At 46.7% G+C, this 24,668-nt stretch overlaps 2 protein-coding genes across 2 annotated transcripts in view; one reads left to right on the top strand and one right to left on the bottom strand.

Annotated features, from left to right (window-relative positions):
- Positions 1–4,363, bottom strand: part of LOC119431052 (sulfotransferase ssu-1) — a 13,746-nt gene extending 9,383 nt beyond the window's left edge. Inside the window, exon 1 of the mRNA XM_037698519.2 lies at positions 4,153–4,363. The gene's annotated coding sequence lies outside the window, so the exon portion shown is untranslated. The remainder of the gene's footprint in view (positions 1–4,152) is intronic.
- A 1,832-nt stretch (positions 4,364–6,195) lies between these two features.
- Positions 6,196–12,688, top strand: LOC119431040 (sulfotransferase ssu-1). The gene is made up of 3 exons (XM_037698510.2): positions 6,196–6,301; positions 9,278–9,676; positions 10,209–12,688. Exons 2-3 carry the CDS (start codon positions 9,342–9,344, stop codon positions 10,831–10,833), a joined length of 960 nt encoding a protein of 319 aa, XP_037554438.1. The 5' UTR covers positions 6,196–6,301; positions 9,278–9,341; the 3' UTR covers positions 10,834–12,688.
- The last annotated feature ends 11,980 nt before the right edge of the window (positions 12,689–24,668 follow it).

The following is a 24,668-nucleotide window of genomic DNA, read 5'->3' as shown; positions in this document are numbered from 1 at the left end:
CGAGAACAGCAACCGCACAACCATGGTCGAGGAATTCGGCGAGGCTGCAGCAGTATAGGCGCGCGTTCGCGCGTAACCACGAGGCCACCATCGTACGTAAGACGCGGAAAAACACAGACCTGAGAAGGAGCGAGGCGTCTAGGACAATGCGACGGCACATGTCGCACGTTGCGAGGGGGCCGAGCCGTACTTTCCCGGCCTCGCACAGAACCGGCGCGGAGACAGCCCTTTCCGCTGCTCTCATGCGCTGATCGGCTGATCCGTTTTCCACGCACTATGTACGAAGGTTCAGCTATAGTATATGCGACAAGACGCATGTGATGTGTACGCACTCTTTGAAAAAAGGTCGCGTCAGTAATTAACCAAAAGCTAGTCACTGCTTGTAACCAAGTTAAATAAGATTCTAGTAAGGGCAGCTATGCATAATAAACGGCGACGGTAATTGCATTTACTACCCAAAGAACGTGGTGCATATGATTGGCACAGGTAGTCATTTTACGAGCCATAGATAGCAATGGCGCCGGTGTAGCGCGGCATATGCTATACCCAATTAAGTTAGTGGGGCCTTTTTTGTTTGCAAGCGGCACTTCGACTGCCATGAAATAATGAGGTCCCTTCTGTTATAAAAGTGCATTATAAACACGTATGCGAGGGAAAAAAAAGTACGGGGATCGCATTGCCACACATGATATTTATAACGCCATCCAATAAGGGTACGCAAGGGTCATGCATGAGAGGAACATTAGGTTGCGTGCAATAAACTGCATTGTACAGAGAGGAACAACCGACAAAGGGGAACAACACATCGGACGATATAATGATCGGAATATTATACGCGACATGTTTCTACGAACGACCTTAATATAGTGTATATGTAGCCATAGCCTGAGCACAGGTTGTACCGATTCATACGAGTTCATGATCTAGTGATTAGAGCAACGCGCTGCTGTGATGAGGGTACGGCGTTCGAAACCAATCGTCGGGTCAACTTGGGTCACGGGTACTTGAAGTTGCATATGTGCCGTTCATCAGTTGATCCGTTTCACGTCAACCTGTGTTACTGGGAGTGGGTAGTACGTGATCTAATGGGTTACGCATCGGGCTGCTGTGCTGATGGAACAGGGTCGAAACCATCGGAACAACTTGATTCACTGCAGGTACGTGGCACTGGGTATGTACTGCTGTTCAATGAACCTCTTTGATGCCAACTTGGAACAGTGGGTACGCGTCATTGGGTTTGCGCTGTTCTTCAATGAACCTGACATTGCTTCTCTACATTGCTTTGATGCTAATCGCATTAACGCCGACATTCATCGTGCAATGGGTTCTGCCGCAAATTATTTTTTTTTGTCTGTGAGTGTAGATGCGTGTCGTTGGCTGGTCTCTGACGAACGACGGCATCGAGACCGTTGGCGTGCTGCTTGACTTCCGTGGACCGCAGTGGCATCAGCGAGCAAATGAATTGAGGTAATCTTGCGTGTGAGTGAGCTCATGCAGCCACCTTGATGCCGGTACACCACGTTTCATTTCGCGGCCGTACATTGAGAGCTACGATGATTCCTTCTGAAGAAATGAATGACGCGGCTGCAGGCGGACGTAAAGCGAAAAATAATTATCACTACTACGCCGGTGATTATCCACAGCGCCCGGTAAACAAAGCTTCGTTTGGCTGCTTTCGAAGTGGATATTTTAGAAAACAAACGCATTTTCCTTTGTTTTCGCAATGAGCGCACAGTTCTTGATCGAACTCGCGCCATTTATAATTAGACAAACTATCCTCCCTCGCAAAGTTGGCACTAGCAGACGCTCTATACGTGCACATAATACGTACCTGCATACTTAACTAATACATGCCGCTCGCGACTTACTATAGGACAAAGTTAAGGTGAAATTAAAAAAGAAAATGTATGCTGACATCAAGCTGACATCATGGGTCTGCTCGTGAATTTCGATGCGCGCAACGCCGGCCTATCTGCCGTCTTATGTGCAGCGCAGCTATTAAACAAGAAACAAAGAAAGCAGGAAAGAAAGAAAGAAAGAAAGAAAGAAAGAAAGAAAGAAAGAAAGAAAGAAAGAAAGAAAGAAAGAAAGAAAGAAAGAAAGAAAGAAAGAAAGAAAGAAAGAAAGAAAGAAAGAAAGAAAGAAAGAAAGAAAGAAAGAAAGAAAGGAACCGAAGTAAGCGCAGATGACCACTGCGTCCCTCAAATAGAAGCAAGGCATCGCTATTCTTTTGGTTACGCAACTTGTAGAGGGTGCACTAGTGACAATGACAACGCGGAATCGCGACGTCGCCTACAATGTTTACAATGTTTTCAATGATATTTACTTAAATGTAATGATATTTACCTAATGTAATCTTTATTTTAAGTACAAGTTGTTGCAAAATAGCCATTTTCAAAAGGCTTATTCTATTGGAACACGAAACTTGCAAGCTAGGCAACGCACCCGTCCCCATGAGAATGCGGCCTACGTGCCTGAGAATGGAACCGGTGACATCGTGCACTGCACCACGTCAACCAGACGCGGTAGCTTAGTGGCTATGGTGTTGCACCGCTGAGTTCGAGGTCGCGAGCTCGTTCCCGGCCGCTGCTGCAGCGGCATTTCGATGGGGGCGAAATGCGAAAACATCCGCGTGCTAATATTATTTAGGTGCATGTTAAAGAACCCCGAGCAGTCAAAATTAATCCGGAGCACCCCACCACGGCGTGCCTCCTAATCATATCGTGGTTTCGGCACGTAAAACCCCACAATCTAACTTTAAGAACGACGTCACCGTCATATACGGCGATCAGATAAAGTCATTGCGCCGAGAATTTTCTCAGGGTAGAATATGAATACCAAAAATTACTGTTCGCGGAGGCAGTCGCTGATCCTGACAAACGTTGAGCTCGACAACAAGCTGTGTCGAACTGAGACAAAGGTTTTCATTCGTAACAACTCTTTGCCGCTGGCCGACCGCCTTCGATAATGACGTGTCCAACATCACGATTCACTGGCACCTCCTTTTTCGAACAGCTTTATCATTAGCACTTTTGCGAATGCGAATTCAAGGCGCCGTTCGTATGCAAGAAGAGGTTCGTATATATAACGTGCTTCAGGCTATCGGGATAGCAAGTGAGATGCCAGCGAAGGCGCTGTTTAATGACCAACAGTTCTTGCAAACGAAAAGCTTTCCGAATCCGCAAATCCTGTATTCGAAAATGCCTTTTACGCTAGAATTATTCGTAAGGGTTAAGTTCCAGTTGATCCGGATGCTGGACACATTATTATCGAAGGCGGACAATCAATGGCAAAGCGCACCCACGAACGAAGAGCTTCGTGAATATGGCCGTATGGTCTATGGACAACAAAAACAAAGGCGGCGATGTTTTCCAGATGCTTTCATCTCTCTTGTGCATCGATTACTTCTGTCACGAGGAGAGAGTTATAGCATTCGCGGTAAGAATATCGCCCCCTATCAATCCTGCGCCCACAAAAATCAAAATTAATTTTCCATCCGTTTAGTAACAGATAGAGGAGTTGCGGAAAAAAAAAAGCTGTCCCAGACAGCTTGACGTAGCCACAGCCTCCTTTTATTTCAGCAGCAGGAGCAGCGGATACGAACATAAGACATTTTTTTACGGAATGCTGGTGTCAGACAAAAACTGTGATGAAACAAAGAGAAAAATAGTAGACACAGACAAATGTCGCAACAAACATAACAATGAAAACAAAGTGATGATGAAGTTCAAGTGTCATAATATACGTAAGAGTACAATGTTACCGTACAACATAATAGTTACCTCCACGCTTATATTAAATACGTCTCGAAAGTTTCGCGATATGTGCTGGTAAACAGGTCAAAGTGATCCATTTAATCCACATTCAGAAGCGATGAAAGCGTGTACTGTAAACGCTGTTCACCTGTGTCGAAACAAGGCGTGGGTACATCCCACGATTCACCACATCTAGTTGAATAATAATGCTCTTTTTTTCCGTACTTGGGTCAGATTGCGTATGGTATTGACATTCTCGCTCGTTTCTAGCTAACATTTAATACTTAGGCGATAATTGTATAAGTTATGAACGTTAATGATCCCACCTTCACTAAAGTAACCGGAGTTTGGCAGCAGCGAATGACTCCGCAATAATTGAAGCGCACCGTTCACTTACGGTGCGGACCCTGCTACAGCGGGACAGTGAGCTTCAGCTGACCGTCGGGTGCCGGTTTGGAAGCGCTGCACGGCCACCGCCCGGCTCTGCAGCGACAGTGTCCTAGCGGTGCTTGGCCGGTAAAAACCCGGCATAAATAGACTCGGGGCGCCGCTCTCAAGGACGGCCCGAAAATGGACGCCAACTGCTATCGGCTTTCGTTCCGCCTCGCCACTATATGCGTCAACAGCCGTGGCAGTTCTTGATGGTGCCCCTCGGCCACTCTCATTCGGTTCTTCGTTTGCGACGGTCATTACGTATGCGTACGGTTCTCTCTCCGAGCGCCGAATGCGACGTGTGCGCTGGTGGCCGAAGCGGCAAAAAAAAAAAAAAAAAAAAAAAAAAAAACTCGGCGCCGACGAAATAATTTCGTGCCACTTCGGTATAATCCAGGGACTCCCGAAGCGGCGACTCACAAACAACCGGCGTTTTCGATTTGTCACCGCCAGGTCAAAAAATGGTCGCCGTGGAACCGCTTCCTGCCGACATTGCAGTATTCTTCCTTCCACGCACGCAACCAGCTGTGTTATGTCGCGGTCGCCACCGAACGCTGCACCCTTTCCCCATGTCACAATTACACTTGGACGAAACCAGCAGTTTATGACAAACTTGCAGCTGTAGCAGTGCGAGCGTACCCTCAGTATCCCGTTATTTGAAGCACGAGATTGATAAAAATGACAAAGCTGGACTAGTTGAGGCTAAATAGTGTACTAACGGAAGAAAGACACGGGCGAACGAACAGAGAACGACAGGACACACACACACAGGACGTCCTGGCGTCCGGCCGTTGTAACTTTTTCTCGTCCATACCGTTTTTCCGCTTGTAGCACCCGCAAAACTGAATTCGTGGTCATCTTGATGGGGTTTTTCTGTCGTAGAATGAAACTCGAGTGAGTTTATCATTATTTAGCTCCTATAGGAGATTGCCTTTGTTGTACTTCTAAAAGATATCCCAATGATTTCCGGATATAGGTGAGAAAGTGATTGTTATTGTAATGCATCACAACTTATCGCTTCAGCACAGTCGAGAATGTGACCGAAATTAACTGGCTGTTTGCAATAATGCTACAGCCATAACTATCTCCACAATGGCTCAGTAAAATCTGCGAGAAGCTGCGGTTCTGCGGGAACAATCGCCGCATCTTTCGACCTTAATTGACGGCAGATGGCTCAGGTTTTAGTGTTGAATTTATAACATGTGCGGACTATGCACCGACGCAGACTGTGCAGGAGTATTGTTTTCAAACGGGGTCATCTTATCCTGGCAGAGGACAGCGCGATTCTCACCGTCACGACCTGACTACAACCAAAAAAGTAACAGCGATTATTTCGTGCTGTAACACATTTTTAACCACATGGCTCATTATCCTTGCGCATTAGTGAAATACCTCGGACAATGAGCACGTTTGGTTTCTTTCTCATTTTTTGACTGTGTATTGCACGTCGTACACTTGCAAACTGTGCACCAGGTGCGGACAATATAATGAGTATTTTTTTAGCCTAAATACACCCACTGCAGTAGCTTAGTGGCATTGCGCTGTAAAGCTCGAGGTCGCGGGTTCGAACCCGGCCGCCGCGGCTGCCTTCCGATCGGGGCGAATGCAATAAAGCTAGTGTGGCGTGCATTGGGTGCACGTTAAAGAAACCCCAAGTGGTCAAAATCGACCCGGAGTGCCCCACTGCGGGGTGCCTCATAATGATGATCGTGGCTTTGTCACGTAAAAATCGCAGAATTTGTTTAAATTTTAAGATCCACAGAGCGGGAGTAGTCCAGGAATGACGGTACCTAAAGGACACCAAACGACACTCATTGAATTTACTTGTTTCCAACGATGTTAAGCACGGCTGCGAAGTCAAACTGTTAATATGTGCTGTGCTGATAAGACTGCATTTGCAAATAACGATGGCCCCGGAACCGGGTCGCTTATCACCGCGTTCCTTCAAGCAGGCCCTAAGCTATATAAGGGCCCGCTCGACGGCAGATGCAAGAGCTGCCACGATAAACCGGGGCGCGCTGTCAGGCTACTGCTGATACGCAAAGGGTCGTAAAAGCATGGCGACGTCCCAGGCGCACGGTTGAGTCTTGTGGGCTGTAGGCTGCATTAGCAAAGTGAGTACAGGGAATCGAAATGGGCTTTGTAGTTTGGCAGGACCAGCTCGGTCCATTTCGCGAAGTGCTGATCATGAACGTAGTGATATCGTACAAGTTGTTAAAATAAACTTTTATTATTATTCCGGATGATGCCATATTTGCAGGCCTGGAGATACAAGTTGTTTCCGTTGCGTACGCTTTGTTTGCGTTTGGGTGTGGCGGAGCGCCACACGAATAAACGCAAATAAATGTTTCTTACAAGGTGACAGCGAAAAGTTTCGATAGCGTGGGCGCCGCCTGGAACGTCAGGGGTATGATGAAAGGCAACGCACTACTTGGTACGCTAAAGGCCGCGCTGAAGAACAGGTGGCTTCGCCATTACACGTGCGTTTACGGCCCCTGTTGCCAGCATAGATGACAAAAGCCCTTGTTGCCGCAAACACTGAGGTGTAGTGCTCCGGTACGGCAGTCGTGTGCCAAGTGCCGTTGTGCTTACCAGGGTCTGGAACAACGAAATATGTTTCTATAGTTAGCCACCTTTCCCTTTTCCCACGGTTCGTGAAAGCTTTAACCCTGTGCTGAGGTGCAGCAGTATTGGCTCACACGCGCTAACAATAATGCGACTAACGATGCTTTCTGGTATACGGAATGCTAACATTGACAGAGTACTAACTTAAGCCGGTCGGTGCGCACGTAGGTACATAAGTAAAAATTGTCCTTTTATTTTTACATTGTAAGGGGCCATTTTTTATCGCTGCTTAAGAAAGCAGTTGGAACATCTTGAGAGCCATTTGTAGATTTTTTTTTTCTACTTGGAGGCACGCGCATACATCTCGAATTTCCATTGTGAATAAGCATGTAGTGGCTTCTCAGGGCTCGAGTGTGTGTCGTCTGCTTATAATGCCTTTCAGAAAAGCGCTGTTTCCTTTCGTTACTGATGTTATGAAGTTGACAGAGTGGTGTCGACCATTATGATAACTGCCATCAGGAGAATCTGCTTTTAAATAAAAAGCCCAAAATATTACCTAAAATGGTCGAAGTATCCATAATCGTGATGGTGGACATATTTTAATTAAGGCCTCCGGCCACTGCCAACAACACTTACAAATAAAACACCCAGTTGTGAATTTGGCTCGAGAATACGATTTCTTATTAGCGAAGGACGTGAAAAACTAAACTTGCATTTCTTGGATTGCAGGTACAACTTGCGGCACCGATGACTCGATAGTTTGAGGTCACAGATCTCGCAGTATTGATTACAGGTATATACGCAGGGAAAGCCTACAAACGTGGCTAGCTTGAGCTCGTTTAACTTCGGACGCAATGTAATCCTTATTTTTTTGTTCGTAACTACTAGCTTTGTTATAACTAACCCGGTTAGACTCTGCCACAGTATAGTATGTATCGGGGTGCCGATGCAGAAAATGTAAGTTACGTGGCGTCATTACTCGTCGTTCTCTTTTACGCCGTTTTCTGGTGTACACGTTGCCACTCTTGCCTTCGAGCGTAGCCTATACCAGCGTATACTTACCGTGATATACTGAGTAAACACATAAACCCCAAACAGGTATAAGCAATTCGTCAAAAAAAGAAAAATATCTATAAAAAGAGGGGCAAAACTTGATCGCGGGGAAGTAAGAGACGGCGATGGCGATGTCTCGGCGTACAAGCAGAAAATGTTTTTAACCGAGGTCAAGAATTACAGAGAGAAGCCAATAACAAACACACTCAAAAAGAGGTTGCACCCTTTAGGGCTTATCTTGATCCACTATAATAATCCTTGTGGGACAAGATAAACCCCAAAGGGTGCAAACTTTTTTAACAGTGCATATTTCGCTTCAGTTTGTCAAATGACGTTCTACATATTTTATTTTGTTGTCCTCCCGATCAAAGCCACGAAAGGAGGCGTCATAGCCTCTTTCAAGACTGACACAAGTGACTTCGCCTCCCTAGCTGTACTCGTTCTAAGGCCGGGGTCTGACACTGCAGCAAGCTGTGTCAGTGGGTTGGCAGGTAATAACGTTTGCGGTGATTTGCTGGGGTGGTCGATACCTCCGTGTGTTTTGTAAAATTGAAGGAGACGGGCTATAACTCTGGATATTACGGAATTAAATTTACATAGCGTAGTACATTCAAGGTGCCTAAATCCTATGTGCCACTGTCGGCCCGTAATGGACCACGCTCGCTTGATTATTTCGCCTTAGACTAGATGTTTTCGCTCTGAATCACTTCACGGACCTTGAGAGGCCATTGCGTTTTGTGCTAACATCACAAATTCTCATCGCAGTGCCATCTATGCCGCCGCAGTTTCTTTTCCATACCCCTACTGCTGCAGGGGCATCTTGGCGCGCAAACCAGCCGAAACATTTGACGTCTCGGTAAAGGTAGATCGGTAGAGTCAGTACCAGAGGAGTCGCACTCCCGGACGAACACACAGAGGTTAGACACGAGCGTCAGAGTTCTCCTTACGTTAAAATTTTACTTACGCAGAAGTGGGTGAACAAGGCGTTTTAATGAAAAGTGGAGAGGTTCGCCTGGCGCACACCGCTGTCGCGTGCTGCTCCAAGTGAATGCGATGATAACTGAATTGGCATGCACAGGAAATACGTCACTTAACCCACACTTAACGTAACACATATGGATAATTAAAGTATCTCGTTGAAAGCAGTGTCTCGCAGGAAAGTTACAAGCACCTTCGTAGCGCGGGATGGACAGGCGGCGCAAAGCACCTATTCGTAAGAATAGATGCCAGCCATCGTCACATAGAACATATTAATTAGCATATGTGGTTGGCCGATGACAGACTATTCTTACGAACAAAAAACATTGTGAATTCGGCTGAAGATTTTCACCTGATTGGGTTACTTGGCTTTGAACTTAGGATTTTCTTGTTTCTTCTCTTTTGTGTGTAATTCATGTGCATGGCCCGCCCGAACGATGTCAAGGACCTGTTGCCCTCAAAGCTTCATTTTGTGCTCTGCTTTTCTTTTCCAGCTTCACCAGGCGACCTTCGACGATAGCCGACAACGCGCACTTGAAAGCCACTCGGCGCAGCGGCATGGCAATCCGCCGGCATCCCAAATACGTGGAAATCGAGGGGCTCCGGCTCACCAGCGAGTTCAGCCCGGAGCCGGTGCGGCAAGCGCTACAGTTCGCGCCCCGTGCCGGGGACGTGATGCTCGTCACGTATCCGAAGTGCGGAACCCACTGGGTCCAGCAGATCTTGCAGCTCATTGTGAACAGAGGCCAGTCGGCAGAAAACTTCTTTGAGTGGTTGGCCAGGACGCCGCTTCTCGAGCTTCTCGGCACGCGCATCCTGGAGGACGCGTCCGAGCCCCGCCTCATGAAAACACACCTGCCGTTGTCCAGGTTGACACTGCGTGACGAAGCGAGGTATGTGACCAACGGGGGCGGACGGCGGCACCTTGAAATCTAGTCAATATTTTGCCTCTATATGCTTGTTGGTATATCTTAACGTGGTTGAAACAGCGCTCAAATAGAACCACGTTTTCACTGCGCTCATACGCGAGCCGGCAAAAATATCTGCCTTTAAGTTAGGAGCTTCTTCCTCCTTTCTCTGTCTCTCGGAACATAGCAGTACAGCAACTCCGGGCTAATTTCATTGCTTCACTCGCGAAAAGTTGCATTTTTCCAAATACGTGCATGCCTAGTGTCACGTTTCCAAACCACACAGGATGTTTGTATGTGTATGGGCATCGATAACCAACGAATAAATTTGGAAGTACACTGCTGTGAGGAACTGTATAGCCCCAATGCGCTTGCGTTCGTTGATTTTACTGCACTCAGTAAATTGTGTTTAAGGACGTCGGGCAGGGGGTGGCCGGTGGAGTATAGCTTGGCTGGGCAATGAACTCGTAGACTGCTATGGATGTGCATTGCACCGTTGTCATCTCACTGCTCGCAGGTACGTGTACGTGGCCCGGAATCCATGGGACTGCTGCGTTTCGTTTTATCACCACACTAAGGCGCTCCCTGCGGCCTACTTCAGCGAGGGCACTTTCGACGACTTCTTCGAGCTGTTCATCAGTGGCCAGACGGACCATGGAGGCTTCTTCGACCACCTGCTGCCGTGGTACGCGCGCAGGGGACAGAACAACGTGCTATTTATTACCTACGAGCAGCTAAAGAAACAACAATGCGACACCGTCCTCAAGATAGCGCGCTTCCTGGGACCAGAATACGAGCAGGCGCTGCTTCAGGACGAAGAGCTTTTCCAGACTGTGCTAGACAAAAGCAGTGCAGAGTTCATGAAAAAGCAGTTTGTGCTTGACCCGGCCATACTGAAGAGCCTCATCGAAAGGGATCCCAACGCCTTGCCGGGCGAACTGAAGAACCTCTTTGGAAAGGTCTTCGTAGCGCCATTGCGAGAGGCCAACACGGTGAACTTTGTGCGAAAAGGTGTCGTGGGAGACTCTAGGGGCGCTTTTACACGCGAACAGCTAGAGCGTATGAAGTTGTTTATTGAGAAAGAAACTGCCGGAACCGACGTCATGCAGCTGTGGTTGGACGAAGATCCGCTTCGCATCTAAAAAGCAAAATTAAGCTCAGGTCGGCGTTCAAACTGATGGCGCTATAAGCAAAAATTTCACAGAAAGCTTGGAGGTAAAAACGTCGGTGAATGAAGCGCAGACCCAGTTTAAACGAGCGAACGACGCTCGGTGACTTTGCAGCTCTGGCATATTGTCACCCGTTCTCAGTCTGAAGAGCGCCCATCTAAGTTCGGTGGCCCTTTAGTTGACATGCATTTCTAAGATGTGTACTGAATTAGTACAAAGACCGCGTAGACGCGTGCAAATGGCTTACAAAAAAAAAAAAGAGGAGTACGAATGAGTGTCATTGCGTTGTTTTGCGTTGCCTAATCTTGCATTGCACCTCGTGGGTATATATAGCTGAACGTGCGTAGATATACCTCTCGTTCGGTATCTAGGCCCGACCGGTATGATCGAAGCCTGATCACTGTTCATCGCTTCCTTATATTTTCCTTTATTTCTCTTTCCTTTTTCCCCCTCTTTTTTGTGCGAGAAGGATGATTTAGCCTGCATGGCAGTATATGCCGAATCACCACTTCACAGTGTTGGAGGCACGCGTGAGGAGCCTGCTGGTCTGTCTGAGGTACGTAAATTTTTAGCTGGAAGCGATGGTTAGGTTGGTGAAAGCCGGTACTGCCGCGGTTGTTGGCTGCATGACAGGGCGTTACGATGTCTTTGCAGCACCATGTTTCGCTAAGAATAAGGAACCTGTACTACTACTGTCCATCGGTCATCCAGTGTTTCCCAACCTCTCACACATGCGACTTGTCGAGTTTTTTTTTTTTCTGTTTTGTATTTGTGGAAAGCCTGATGCTATGTCACTAAGTTTTGGTGGTATAGTCATTTGAATTTAGATTCTGAAAACTGAGCGTACTAAATAAATCTAGCGAAGAGAGAGACGAAACAAAAAAGCATAAAGACAGGACTGTTAACCAGAACGAACAATCCGGCTGGCTATATCCTACACTGGAGACAGGGGAAGGGGAGGTAGAAACACAAGAGATAAGTAGAAAGAGGGAAAAACTTGTAGTTCATCGAGTAGGTGTGGATTGTTGGATAGGCCAACCCGTTAGCGTAATGAAATCACTGCGTCGATCGTGCTTAATTTTCCTTGTCCTTGTGTTCCTTTGCCTTTGTCTGGTCTGGCGGAGATACTGGCAGATGACAAGGTGCTGTCTAATGTGCCAGGCAGCCGTTATACCGAACTCAATATAACGCCCAGTAAGTGCGAAATGCTTCAAGAAACGGCTTCAAGAGAGCATGAGAAATAGTGAGGCATGCGAATATTTTAAATCTCGAATGCGAATCGATTACTACCGTTTGGAATCAACGTATTGCATTCAGTAATTCTGATATTTCACTCCTTCCAATATACCCGGTTATGCATGGCGGAATGCACCAGGCTGCTGCGATTGATTGGAGCATGCATGCCTTGTCGAAGGGGAATGCATGTGGTGCATATCTGCTCGTTACATGATGTTCCATTGTTTAAGATGGCCAGAAATTTTCGCTATTCCAACAAGTCTCTTATCAGATTGAAATGTTTATGAACGGCTGCACCAGGCACATGCATTCGAACCATTGTCGTGGCGAAAACCTATTGAAGAATGTTGCCTCACTAGGAGCCACCTTTTGTTACGGAGAATCGTAGTACCGGAAGCAACAGAAGTTACTTCTCGAGCAGCCGCATAGAAGACCGTGTGAACTAGATCACGAGTGAGTTACTCTGAAGGCATGTGTATGTGGGGAAAATCAACTTGGCTATTCCTGACTTTTTTTTTTCTTCTGACATTTCGTATGACATTGAATTGTGTAATGTTGAGCTTTTCTATAATAAAACTCTTTTCCACGTGCATTGGAGCGGTTTTCGGTTTGCTTCGAATTTATAAGTGAACCTCTTAAGAACTTTACTGAATATTGGCAAGAAGAAAAATGAAAGAAAGGGGGAGAAGTGCTTACATTCGACAAACGCGTGGTATGATTGTGAACCGCTTGCTTTATTACGTAAAAGCCGCACTATTCCGATGAAGCTGACCGCAGAGTAACTTGGCAAACGTTACATATATGTTAATCGGTGCTACTCAGCTGCTGCGCGCGCTGTGAACTCGAAGGCTGCGTTTTTTCCTCATAAACTAAAACTGCCACGTGCAATTGACAACCGGTTTTACTTTCCCAACCAACGTTGCCGAGGTCGGACTGAAGTCAACTCCCGTGAGAGGCCAGTGTTCGGGGTACCGACAATGGCCTCACGTTGGTCGACTTTCCGCTAACAACATAGGGCCAACCACATTGACCAATACTGTGTCATTGCAGAGCCCTTAATTGAGCCATTGAGTGAATGAGTGAGTGAGTGAGTGAGTGAGTGAGTGAGTGAGTGAGTGAGTGAGTGAGTGAGTGAGTGAGTGAGTGAGTGAGTGAGTGAGTGAGTGAGTGAGTGAGTGAGTGAGTGAGTGAGTGAGTGAGTGAGTGAGTGAAACAACTTTATTGAGACCAGCGAATTGAGGCCTGGGCCTAGGCCGCGCCAGGGGCGGTAGAGAGACCCTGTCTCCCGGCCGCCTCTCGAGCTCGCTGGATGGCCCATAGTTGATCTTGCAGATCTGAGCTGATAAGCGTGGCTTTCCACCGCACCCCAAGCTGTTCTGTGGACAGTAGCGCACCCAGGCTCTCTGCTAGGGGGGGGGGGGCGGGGTTGACAGTTTGCCCCAATACCATCTAAACAGCATTAATTTCAATTTGTGCACGGGAAATTGTCAAAAAATGCGCACGCAAGTTTGCGAGTGTGCAGACGATTGCGCGTCTTACATCGTAGTTGCAGTACTCAAAGGCACAAGGAAAGAAAAGGAGTTAAACAAAAGAGGGGGGGGGGGGGGTGACTCGGCCTCAGGGGGGGGTTACAACCCCCGAAACGCCCCCCCCCCCCCCCCCCCCCCCCCGTCGTTGCGCCGCTGTCTGGGGAGACTGGACTTTTATGTTGTAAGTGTGCGCAATCCCATAGAATGTTCTAGGGTGGCATGTTCTGTCCTACATAATTTGCACAAGTCATCTGGGTATAGTTCGGCGTAGATGCGATGTAGGTGCAGCGGGTTAGGGAAGGTTCTAGGTTGAAGTCGCCTCCAGTCAACCGCCTGAGATCTGTCTAATTTAGAGCTAGGAAGTGGGAATATGCACCTCGACTTTTAGTAGAAGCGGGTGATGTCGCAGAATCTGAACATTCTGTCTCTCTCCTTCCAGGCCTCCCTCCCGTTCCTTCGGGGGAAGCTTCTTCGCGAGCGCGGTAAATGAGACCTCGCGCGACGCGGTGGGCTTCCTCGTTAAGGTTGGGAGCGGGGGACTCACAGGAGGTGTGGGCGGGGATGATATGAGCTGGGCTTGTCCGGGGAGTATGTTAGTGGCCCCGGGCAATATTCTTCCTCGCGCATAGTTTCTGATGGCGGTGGGCTTCCTCGTTAAGTTTGGGGGCGGGAGACTCACAGGCGGGTATACAAAGCATTTACTGTGGCTGCCTCCTTCTGCTATTTTAGATTTTCAAGTCTTAGATTAGATTGCAGAATTTTACGACGTTTGTCGCTAATTTACAACCTGAAGAGAATTATATCCAGGATTTCAACTTCAAAAGGGAAACTTTGCATTTGCGTCGCGACATTAGGAGCCTGAGATTATTCACGTTCGCATCAGTATACGTCTACACCCCTTATGCAGCCAACCTCGATTGTGAGTCGCCAGTGGACCTTGCTCCTTGCTTGCCTGGCCGACTAGATCGGTCACCGATTAGTTCCCAAGTTGTCGCCAAGCATCGGCCGTGTTCGCCTATATAGTTGCCTGCCCTTAGGCATCGTGTATATGCCTATAACCTTGGCCTATCACATGTGCAGGTCCCGCGCACGAATTTGCATAATGATATTGGAAGAGAGCCTTGCATAGCTTTCAGAGGAAAATAGGTTTTCACCTTTCTTACCCGTGAACAAGAGTGACAGAGGAATTCTTCCAAGGCGAGGCCAAGAAGTGGACAGACATTTCAAAACGAGACCAAGTAAGCGGCAAGGCTTGCCCGGATAGGGAAAAGCAAGCAAACTATTTCATCCGAAGAATCAGTTTGACAATCTGGCTCGCTTGAATTACAGACATAATTTACCCATTGTACTCTCATGCCCATTCTGACATTTGGATGAGCTTGTTTAAAAAATTTACGAAGAACACTTTCGAAATTCGGTCATGTGTGGTTACAACACAACCGCAGGCGCTAAGCATTGATGTGAATTCACCTTTCGGATTGCATCTTGTCGTTTTTGATTATGCAGTTACGACCGCGGTGGTCACGAATCTACATTCAAGTCGAAGTAGCCTGGACATTGCAGCACGTAAGAGGACATACGAATGCGAGTGTTTACATCAAATAGTCATTTAATGGATTAATAAAGCTCGAACGTCAACAATTCATAACAAACCGCGCCAATCAACCCAGGAGTTGCGCAATTATAGATCTAGATAGTAGGTCTAGATATCGCGTATAGGACGTGTTTACTGGGAATAATCAGAAGGACTTCTCATCGCAACGAAGTCAAACAGTTTTTCGATCGTTCGCAGTTCAGACTGAAATAACAAGGAGAGAAAGAAAAAGAAAAGTGGCCCCGATCTGTGCCGCTTCGAAGTTTTGTACTGCGCGCGTTATGATCTATTTTTGCGTAGGAACGGCAGACGGCGCCACATTGCTGAGCAATATGAAACTGGGTTCGAGTGCAACTGATCGCGCATAAGAGGAAAACCCGCTGTTATCACAGTGGCGCGATAACAAAGGTAAGAAAATTTTGCATGAGGCTGAAGGTTTCAGTGTTCGACTTCATTCTACTGACCCACATTCGCAGCGGCGATGAAGGAAGTAACAAATCATATAGCGTGGTTACGATTTGCTTTGTTCAGTAACGCGCATAAGCGAACTGCATGGCGCTCCATTTCAAACAATTTTGCCGAACACTGTAAAGCAGTTATGTCCTTTTTGTTTAAATGGAAAATGAGACATCCACCCAATCGTAGCAGTTGTTACAAAGGAAACCCATTCGGGTTCCTAGAAAGGAAAGCCTCGCAGTTAAGAAAAAATTTGTTCTGGTCCTGGTCCGGGACCAGCCTGGTTATTTATTTTATTTTCGTATTTACGTGTTTTGTGCCGTTAGCCTCTTGAATACTCAGAGCCGAACTTTTTGATTCCAACGCGAGAAAACAAGGTCCTGTTACCCGCCGAGGTGGCTCAGGGGCAGTGTCATTCTGCCACTGAGCACGAGGTCGCGGGTTTCATTCCCGGGTGCGATCCGGTGAGCTCGGAATGTAAAAAAGAAAAAAAAATTCACCGACGATTACGATACTCCCTAATGCGTAATTTGAGTTTTCATTTCGCAATATATTGGCTGACGCGGACAATCTCTTTCGTGCGGCACATTGAAAACGGAGCGAAGTGTGGCGCAACTGCCTCGCTAATCGGGAGGTCGCGAGAGGCAGCGCGTGGGTGACGCGTGGGCACGAAGCGTGGGCATGCTATCGCCGTCTTTCATCCCCCGCTGCGCTCCGCGTTCGCTCTTTCATCTTTCACTGCGCTCATTCGCTCGGTTACGCCGAGGGACGCCGACGCGAAACGTAGGAACGGGCGCCTAAGAACTGCGCTCTAAAAAGACATTCTTTCAAAGGGCCCCGCACCAGGCCACATAGCAAATTTTGGTTACACGCTGGAAGTTGTTACGCTGCCCTCTAAGGAGCGTTCTGCCGCAAGAATTTGTAAAGTTGGTTCATTAATAGCCGAGATAGAAATAGTTCAGTGCCGCGAACTCATGATTTCAGGAGGCGAGCGCCACTACCAAGAGAGACACTCTCTCCACTTGCCCCGTCTAGCCTCCGCAAGCGAAATTGCTTCCCTGCGTTCTCCCATACCGGAGCTCGAAATTGCGTGATGCACAGGCCCCGCCTTCTTTTTATTGCGATAGCAATTATATATGGATACTCCCGGCGGAGTTATGCCGTCACCGTCGTCGTCGCCATCGTCGTCGCTGTGAGGTTCCCTATCAAGTCCAAGGGCAATAAAATCGTCGCCGCGCGCCGTATGCTATTTGTGCGAGTGAAAGCGTGCGAGGGTGAGCCTGGGCTTTAGTGAGCCTGAAATCGGGGCTCCATCTCGCCCATGCAAGAGAGGGAAGCTGATAGGAAACGCGCTGTCTTGCGTCATGCGAAAGGCCGTGGGGGGATGGAAGGAGGGGGGGGGTGCAGCGTTGTTCTCCGACAGCAACTGCGCATTTCGCGACCGCGCGCGCAGTGAGGGAGGCAGCGGGGGCTCTCTCATCCTTCGCTGTGCTCGTTCGGTCGGTTACGCTGAGGGACGCCAACGCGAAACTTAGGAACGGGCGCCTAAGAGACATGATTTCTTTAATGATGGACAACATAATAATGTCTCCAGCCAACCGAATAAAAGTTCACAGCGAAGGTTTCGCCGGCAACTGGCGGGTCTGACGAGATTGTTGGGTCAAATATTTAGGTGCCAAGTCAACGATATTAAGTTAAGTGCATACGGGGCCCTTTTATAAATAGCGTGAGCTAAACACAATGAAATTCCTAAAGTGGGAGCAGAATTCCCCTCGCAGGAATCGAATTCTAAGGAAGGAAATTTCCGAAGTAGGAGTTGCAAAGTAGATTTTTACTGAATTTCATCGCTTAGTTCTGAGACAGTTCGGACCATCTATATATTTGTCTAACAGTCACTTATTTTTATTTTTAGCATTGAAAAACTTTTTAGCAGAAATTAGAGGTATTCGAGAAACGAGGTTGTTGAATCGATACTATGTTGAGAAGGAGAAGGCTTCAAATATCGAATTCAATGCCAAATATTTTGGTTCTGAAAGTACAAAAGAACAATAATAGTAAATGTCAAAGTTCACCATATTTTCTAATTGGCTTACAAGAAGGAGCGCTGTGGCACTCGGAATATATGCATGGGCCCTTTTCTAGAGAAGGCTCCAGTAAACGCAGCAACCCTGTATATTCGGTCACAATCGAATATTTGAATCAATCAAATAGCAAATTCTTCAATAGAATAATTCAATACAATATTGTTGAATTCGTGTTAGATATTTCCAATATATTCGCAAACCAGTACGACATAGTTGTGTATCTCATAATAGGCCCGCCGGCAAGTTCATGTATACACTAGCAAGAGAATAACCGTTTACGAGTGACCGCGGTGGCAACAGACGTCAGGAGAGAAGCAGTTAGGCCAAACTTTTCATCACTTCCGAAGCAGCAGTGCAGGTACCTGAAGTTGTCATCATCCAAATGCTCTAAGCTGAATATTGGCAAACATTTACAACCTGGTGTTTACTTAGCCTGACTCTCCTCCACGAACGCTGACGCAGTGCTGATTGTCCCGACGGTCACCAGCATGAAGTTGAAAAATGGGCCTGTTTGTGATGCAGATGATTGGAAATCTTTCCCGATGAATTAAACTTTGATTTCTTCTCCCAATTAATATTATTGTAATAATAATTATTATTTTGTTATGATTATTATCTTCGTTTCACGCCGTTTATTGTGCATCCAGCCCATTTATCTCGTTGCGTGCCTACGTTGTTCTGTACAATATGTCTTTTTGTTTTCATTCTGTATAATGTGTGTCTTACATTTCTTTCTTTCATGTGTGTTTTATAAAAAGATTACGCAGGTCCAACGCACATCTTGGAATCTATGCGAAGCGAAGCTTTCATGAAGCGGTTAGTCAAATGCTACAAATTTGCCCATTTCGTTCCTGCGTTTTTGGCGTAAAGGAAACTCGAGCGCGCGCATGCATGTGCTCTCACGAACCCATGCTACGCAATGTCACACAAGCGGCGGTCATCTGAAAGTGCTAGTTGTCGTGGACACGATAGAAGTATACGTGCAATTGGGGCCTCATGGTTGGAGTATCGGGATGCTGTGTTTGGGGGACGAAGATTCGATCCCAGCACTGCGCACGTAATTTCTTTTTAAGACTGAACTATTCGGCAAGACAGCAGCCATGGTCACGAAAGCCCGGGAGGGTTCGGTTTAAAACTTATCCTCTGTATGTATTGTGCATATACCGTATAGACTCGTGTAATGGCCGCACCCACTACTAGACGGCGAGAGACATCTAGTTGTGGCATCTAGTATCTATAGAGTCATCTAGTATCCGCGCTTACACGGGACCGAACCAAAAAGGTTTGGTCCCGTGTAAGGGCCGCACATTGCCAGCATTGTGAAAGAAAGGGCGTCCCTTTCACGAGTCTATACGGTAGATGCACCAGTTTTATGTGCCATATACCATACCTCTTCGTTTTGTGATCAACAGAGTCAATTTCATTGCAGAAATGGCACGGAGGAAAGATACCACACCAGACCTGCGTAAATATCGATTTATTTGGGGCATAGGGCAACGTGTCCTTGTAAACGAAACTATTAAATGTCTTGAGGGGCACCGTGCAGTAATGCTTCCAAGAGAAACGAAGAATCCGAAAGTCAGTCAAAGGTGTCATTGATAATTCGATCTATTCTTACCTAATAACGGCGCTATACAAGGTAATACCGGGAGAAGTAAACTTACAGGTCGAATGAAAACGAATAGGCCATTTCGTTTAAATATAAATCGTTTAAATATAAGCCGCACTGACCCGGTACCCAGAATAATATCATAATCATCATCATCATCATCATCATCATCATCATCATCATCATCATCATCATCAGCCTATATTTATGTCCACTGCAGGACGAAGGCATCTCCCTGCGATCTCCAGTTACACCTGTCTTGCGCTAGCTGATTCCAATTTGCGCCTGCAAATTTCCTAACTTCATCAACCCACCTAGTTTTCTGCCATCCTCGACTGCGCTTGCCTTCTCTTGGTATCCATTCTGTAACTCTAATGGTCTATCGGTTATCGATCCTACGCAGAAGCAGCGATTGAAGTGAGAGGTAAGGCACCAAGGTAACCAGTAGGTAAGCTCTCCCAAGTAACGAAGGACCTAATAAAGAAACGACAAGACATGAAAGTGGCAAACGCGAGAGATCAGATTTGCTGAACTGTCAAAACTGATCAACAAGAAGAAAGTAAGGAATATTCGAAATTATAAAGTGGAAAAGATTGAGGAAGCAGTAAAATATGGACGCAGCATGAAATCGGGGGGAAGAAAACTTGGCATAGGACAAGGCAAGATGCATGCACTGAAAGATAAGCAGGGTAATATCATCAGCAATTTTGACGACATAGTAAAAGCAGCGGAAGAATTCTATACTGAAATGTACAGTTCCCAGAGCAGCCAAGATACCTTCATTCGAAGTAGTGATGAAAAGGATACGGAGGCTCCCTCTGTAACTAGCGATGAAGTTAGAAGGGCCTTGGAAGACATGACCAGGGGAAAATCTGCTGGAGAAGATGGAATAACAGTCGATTTAATCAAAGTTGAGGGAGATATAATGCTTGAAAAGCTTGCGACCCTTTATACGCAATGCCTCACGACTTCAAGTGTACCAGAAAACTGGAAGAACGCCAACATTATACTAATCCATAAGAAGGGAGACGGTAAAGAACTGAAGAATTATAGGCCCATTAGCTTGCTTTCAGTATTATATAAAATATTCACCAAAATAATTTCCAATACAATCAGAGCAGCACTTATCTTCAGTAAACCAAGAGAACAGGCTGGCTTCAGCAAGGGAGATTCTACGATGGATCATATCATGCATGTCATCAATCAGGTAATAGAGAAATCTGCGGAGTACAATCAACCTCTCTATATGGCTTTCATAGATTATGAAAATGCACTTGATTCAGTAAAGATACCAGCTGTCATAGAGCCATTGCGTAATCAAGGAGTATACAGGAGGCATACGTGAATTAGAGCACTGCACGAGCCGCTTTTTTCAGCCCGGGCCCGGCCCGGGCCCGTTTTCACGTTGGGCGGCCCGCCCAAGCCCGACCAAAAGTTTTATGGCGAGACCCGGGCCCGGCCCGGGCCTGGAAATAATCTATCTTACCCGCCCGGCCCAATCCGCCACCCCTTTACCTTAGGCCCAAGCCCGGCCCGAGCCCGGCTCCAAACCAGATCGAACCGGGCCCGAAACCGAAAAGACATGTTTTTCAGAGTCGAGACGCGCGAGGATAACTCGCTGCACGTTACATGCACACCACCAGAAAGTCCGAGCCCGGCCCGGGCCCGCGTCAAAAAACCTGGGCCCGGCCCGGGCCCGGATCAAAAAGCACATGCCGTGCCCGAGCCCGGCCCGAGCCCGTGAAAGAACTGCCCTACCCGGCCCGGCCCGGCCCACGGACCGGGCCGGGCCCGGGCTTTCGGCTAAGCCCGAGCCCGTGCAGTGCTCTAACGTGAATATATTCGCAAATATATACAAGGATTCCACATCTACCTTAGTTCTGCACAAGAAAAGTAGAAAGAAACCTATCAAAAAAGGGGTCAGGTAAGGAGACACAATCTCTCCAATGCTATTCACTCCATATGCTTAGAAGAAGTATTCAAGCTCTTAGACTGGGAAGGCTTAGGTGTGAGGATCAACACCGAATATCTCAGCAACCTTGGGTTTGCAGATGACATTGTCCTTATCAGCAACAATGGGGACAACTTACAACAAATTATGAGGACCTTAACCGAGAAAGTGTAAAAGTGGGGTGGAAGATTAATATGCAGAAGACAAAGATAATGTTCAATAGCCTGGCAATGGAACAAGAATTCAGGATCTCCAGTCAGCCTCTAGAGTCTGTAAAGGACTACGTTTATCTAGATCAATTACTCACATGGGACCCTGATCACGAGAAAGAAATTTATAGAAGAATAAAATTGGGCTGGAGTGCATACGGCAGGCATTACCAAATCCTGAATGGGAGATTACCACTGTCGTTGAAAAGAAAAGTGTACAATCATTGCATTCTCCTGGTGCTAACATATGGGACCGAAACTTGGAGGTTAACAAATAATCTCGAGAACAAGTTAGGGACCGCACAAAGAGTGATGGAACGAAAAATCTTAGGACTAACGTTAATGTGTTTTGTGCAGAAGAATTAGACAGGAAGAGAGCGGTGTGGATCAGAGAGCGAACGGGGATAGCCGATATTCTAGTTGATATTAAGAGGAAAAAATGGAGCTGGGCAGGCCATGTAATGTGTAGGATGCATAACCAGAATAAGATAGCAAGACTCAAATACGAGGAAATTAATAATGGAATACCCTTAGGAGTGATGATGAGCTGAAGGTGACTGTGATATTAACAGCAGTCAACGCATTCCAAGGGAGTTGTGCGCCGCGCGAGTTCAATCGCCAGAAGCTCAGCTTCAAAAACAGGAGCGAAATCTGCAAGTCAAGAGAAAACGACCAGCAAAGTGAACGGGAAAAAATGCCTATCTATATACGACGACGATGACGCCCATAAGATGGTTGAGCCACGATTTCACACTCCAGAAATTGTTTTTGTGCAGAAGCAATTAGACCCTTTGAACGTACATATCCGACATGTAACGCAATCAAGAGAAATCCAGTCAACATGTTTAAACTGAGCTTGAGGAGATTTTCCTCCAAAAATTCTAAACTTCAGTCATATAGGTATCGCATTCACAAAAAAAGTTCTTACGCTGAAACTGTTCGTAAGGGAATATATGCAAGCCAATAGTGATGTCGGGCATATTATTATCAAAGGCGGCCAGCCAATGGCAAAAAACGCGTACTAACAAAACGCTTTGTGAATTCGCTCCCTGAATAACCATTTGCAAAAATTATCTCGCTCATGTACAAGCAAACAGTGTGATAGCTACTGATGTTTCAGTGTGTGTGAGGTGAACACCACGTTCTCCTCACACACACTGAAAAATCCCCTCAAGCTCAGTTTAAACATGTTGACTGGATTTCTCTTGATTGCGTTACATGCCGGATATGTACGTTGAAAGGTTCTAATTGCTTCTGCAGAAAAACAATTTCTGGAGTGTGAAATCGTGGCTCAACCATCTTATGGGCGTCGTCGTCGTCGTACTTGTTGGGCCACATATAGAAGGCGATAATCCGCTCGCAAAGCAAAAAAACAAAAAAATAAGCAAATGAACCAAAGATCTAGTGGCACAATGAAAACAAAATGTTTGCGCGCGTGCGCGCGCACACACACAAACACACACACACACACACACACACACACACACACACACACACAACACGCACACACACACACGCACGCACACGCACGCACACGCACGCACACACACGCACACACACACACACACACACACACACACACACACACACACACACACACACACGGCACCTTGTACTAACGTTTCCGTCGTGCACAGCCTTCATTTTTCGCTCACATATCCTGGCAAGGCCCGTGGCACGTTCGAAACATCATTGAAAGAAAACTTTCGTTTCAAATGTGTGCGACATACATATTTTACGTGCCATTTCTATAAAGTAACGTCAACAACAACGAAAACGCGAAACGCCCACTCGTGACTCTGCGTGCTGGTTCCCAGCGCGCGCCACGCTCGAGCACGTTCCAGCGTGCCACGCACCGCTTCCGCCATTCGAACATCGCCTGCTCTGGAATTCAGATGGCTTCGCCGCCGCTTTTTTTGGAACTCGTCTTACGGCAAGACGCGGTGGTCAAAGCTTCTGCGACACGATGACCGCACTCCGGGGGACGATCCGGGGAACGACGATTCGACACTCCTTCCGCCGCACCAGACTTGTACCCGTCACAAAAAAAGGAAAAAAAAAAAAGAAAAAAGTCATCGATTACAATTACACTTACGCCTTTCAAAAATGTAATTGGTTACGAGTACAAATTACTGCCACGCAAATGTAATTCAGCAATTACTAAAAATTAATTGATTATTTTAACTTAAATGTCCTCCCCACTTTTAATAACATTGCACAAAATCAGTATAAATAGAACAAGCTGGCCCCCCTCTTTCAAGGCGTCCTCTGCAACCCTTCTCACGTTGTTTATTTTCACTAAGTATTTCTTTTCAAAATTTTGTTCGGTAACCTTCCCTCGTTTTCTCGTGAACACATCTGGCATCGACACTGAAAACTCGCTCAATGTGCGCGCTGGGCAGAAGGGCTGTGTAGCAACGTACGAACACCTTGCTCAAGCAATTGTGATTACTCAATGCCGTGAGGCTCGGGTCTGGGTTCTCTACGAAGTGCAGCACTACATTTTTGCTGGGGCTAGGGAAAGGCGTTCGCGACATGGCCAGTGAGAAACTGAAAAATCGTATTAGGTGATTGCCTGGAATCAACGTCCGAAGTGCCCATCGCTATCGAGCCATTTCAATTTGTCGGCGAACATCTGGTGGACCGCCTCTCGGCGCCCTTCGCTCGTTGACCATGTGGACTTAAACGAATAATTGTAACGGACGCCAGCAAAGGTTCTGTTAGTTTAAAAGATGTCCAAGTCTGTAATGTGGTTTCATGTAATGCTGCATATTATTCAGCCCTAGAAAGGCTGTTCGTGTGTCACAATCACAAAAATAGGTTTATGTGAGTCACGTGATATCAAACAGATAGAAACATATGAGTTTACCTTCCAAGAACTTCTATCTATATCACAAAAGTCATAGACTCCGCTAAGCGAAGGAGAATTCAGCAGCAGCTCTTATCACCTATATGAAGGCCGCCTATAAGCACTTCTAGAAGCGAGGTATAGAAATTTATTAAATGAGAACAGCTCAGAGGTCGGACGTCCAAGAGAAGTGTGCAAGTGTGTAAATTTGCCAGCCAGCCATGTTCAGGTAATCTAGGCGTAGCTGCAGGACGCTGATTGTAGGAAGGAGGTAACCCATGTTACATGTAGT

The sequence above is a fragment of the Dermacentor silvarum genome, chromosome 1 (assembly GCF_013339745.2).
Source record: "Dermacentor silvarum isolate Dsil-2018 chromosome 1, BIME_Dsil_1.4, whole genome shotgun sequence".
Classification (NCBI taxonomy): Eukaryota; Metazoa; Arthropoda; class Arachnida; order Ixodida; family Ixodidae; genus Dermacentor; species Dermacentor silvarum.
The sequence above is the reverse complement of the archived record's forward strand: the minus strand, read 5'-3'. Positions and strand labels throughout refer to the sequence as shown.

Excerpts from the sequence above, each read along its gene's own strand:
- LOC119431040 (XM_037698510.2), top strand. The coding sequence starts at position 9,342 with ATGGCAATCCGCCGGCATCCCAAATACGTGGAAATCGAGGGGCTCCGG. Across the intron at positions 9,677-10,208 it reads ACACTGCGTGACGAAGCGAG|GTACGTGTACGTGGCCCGGA; the intron begins GTATGTGACCAA and ends CACTGCTCGCAG.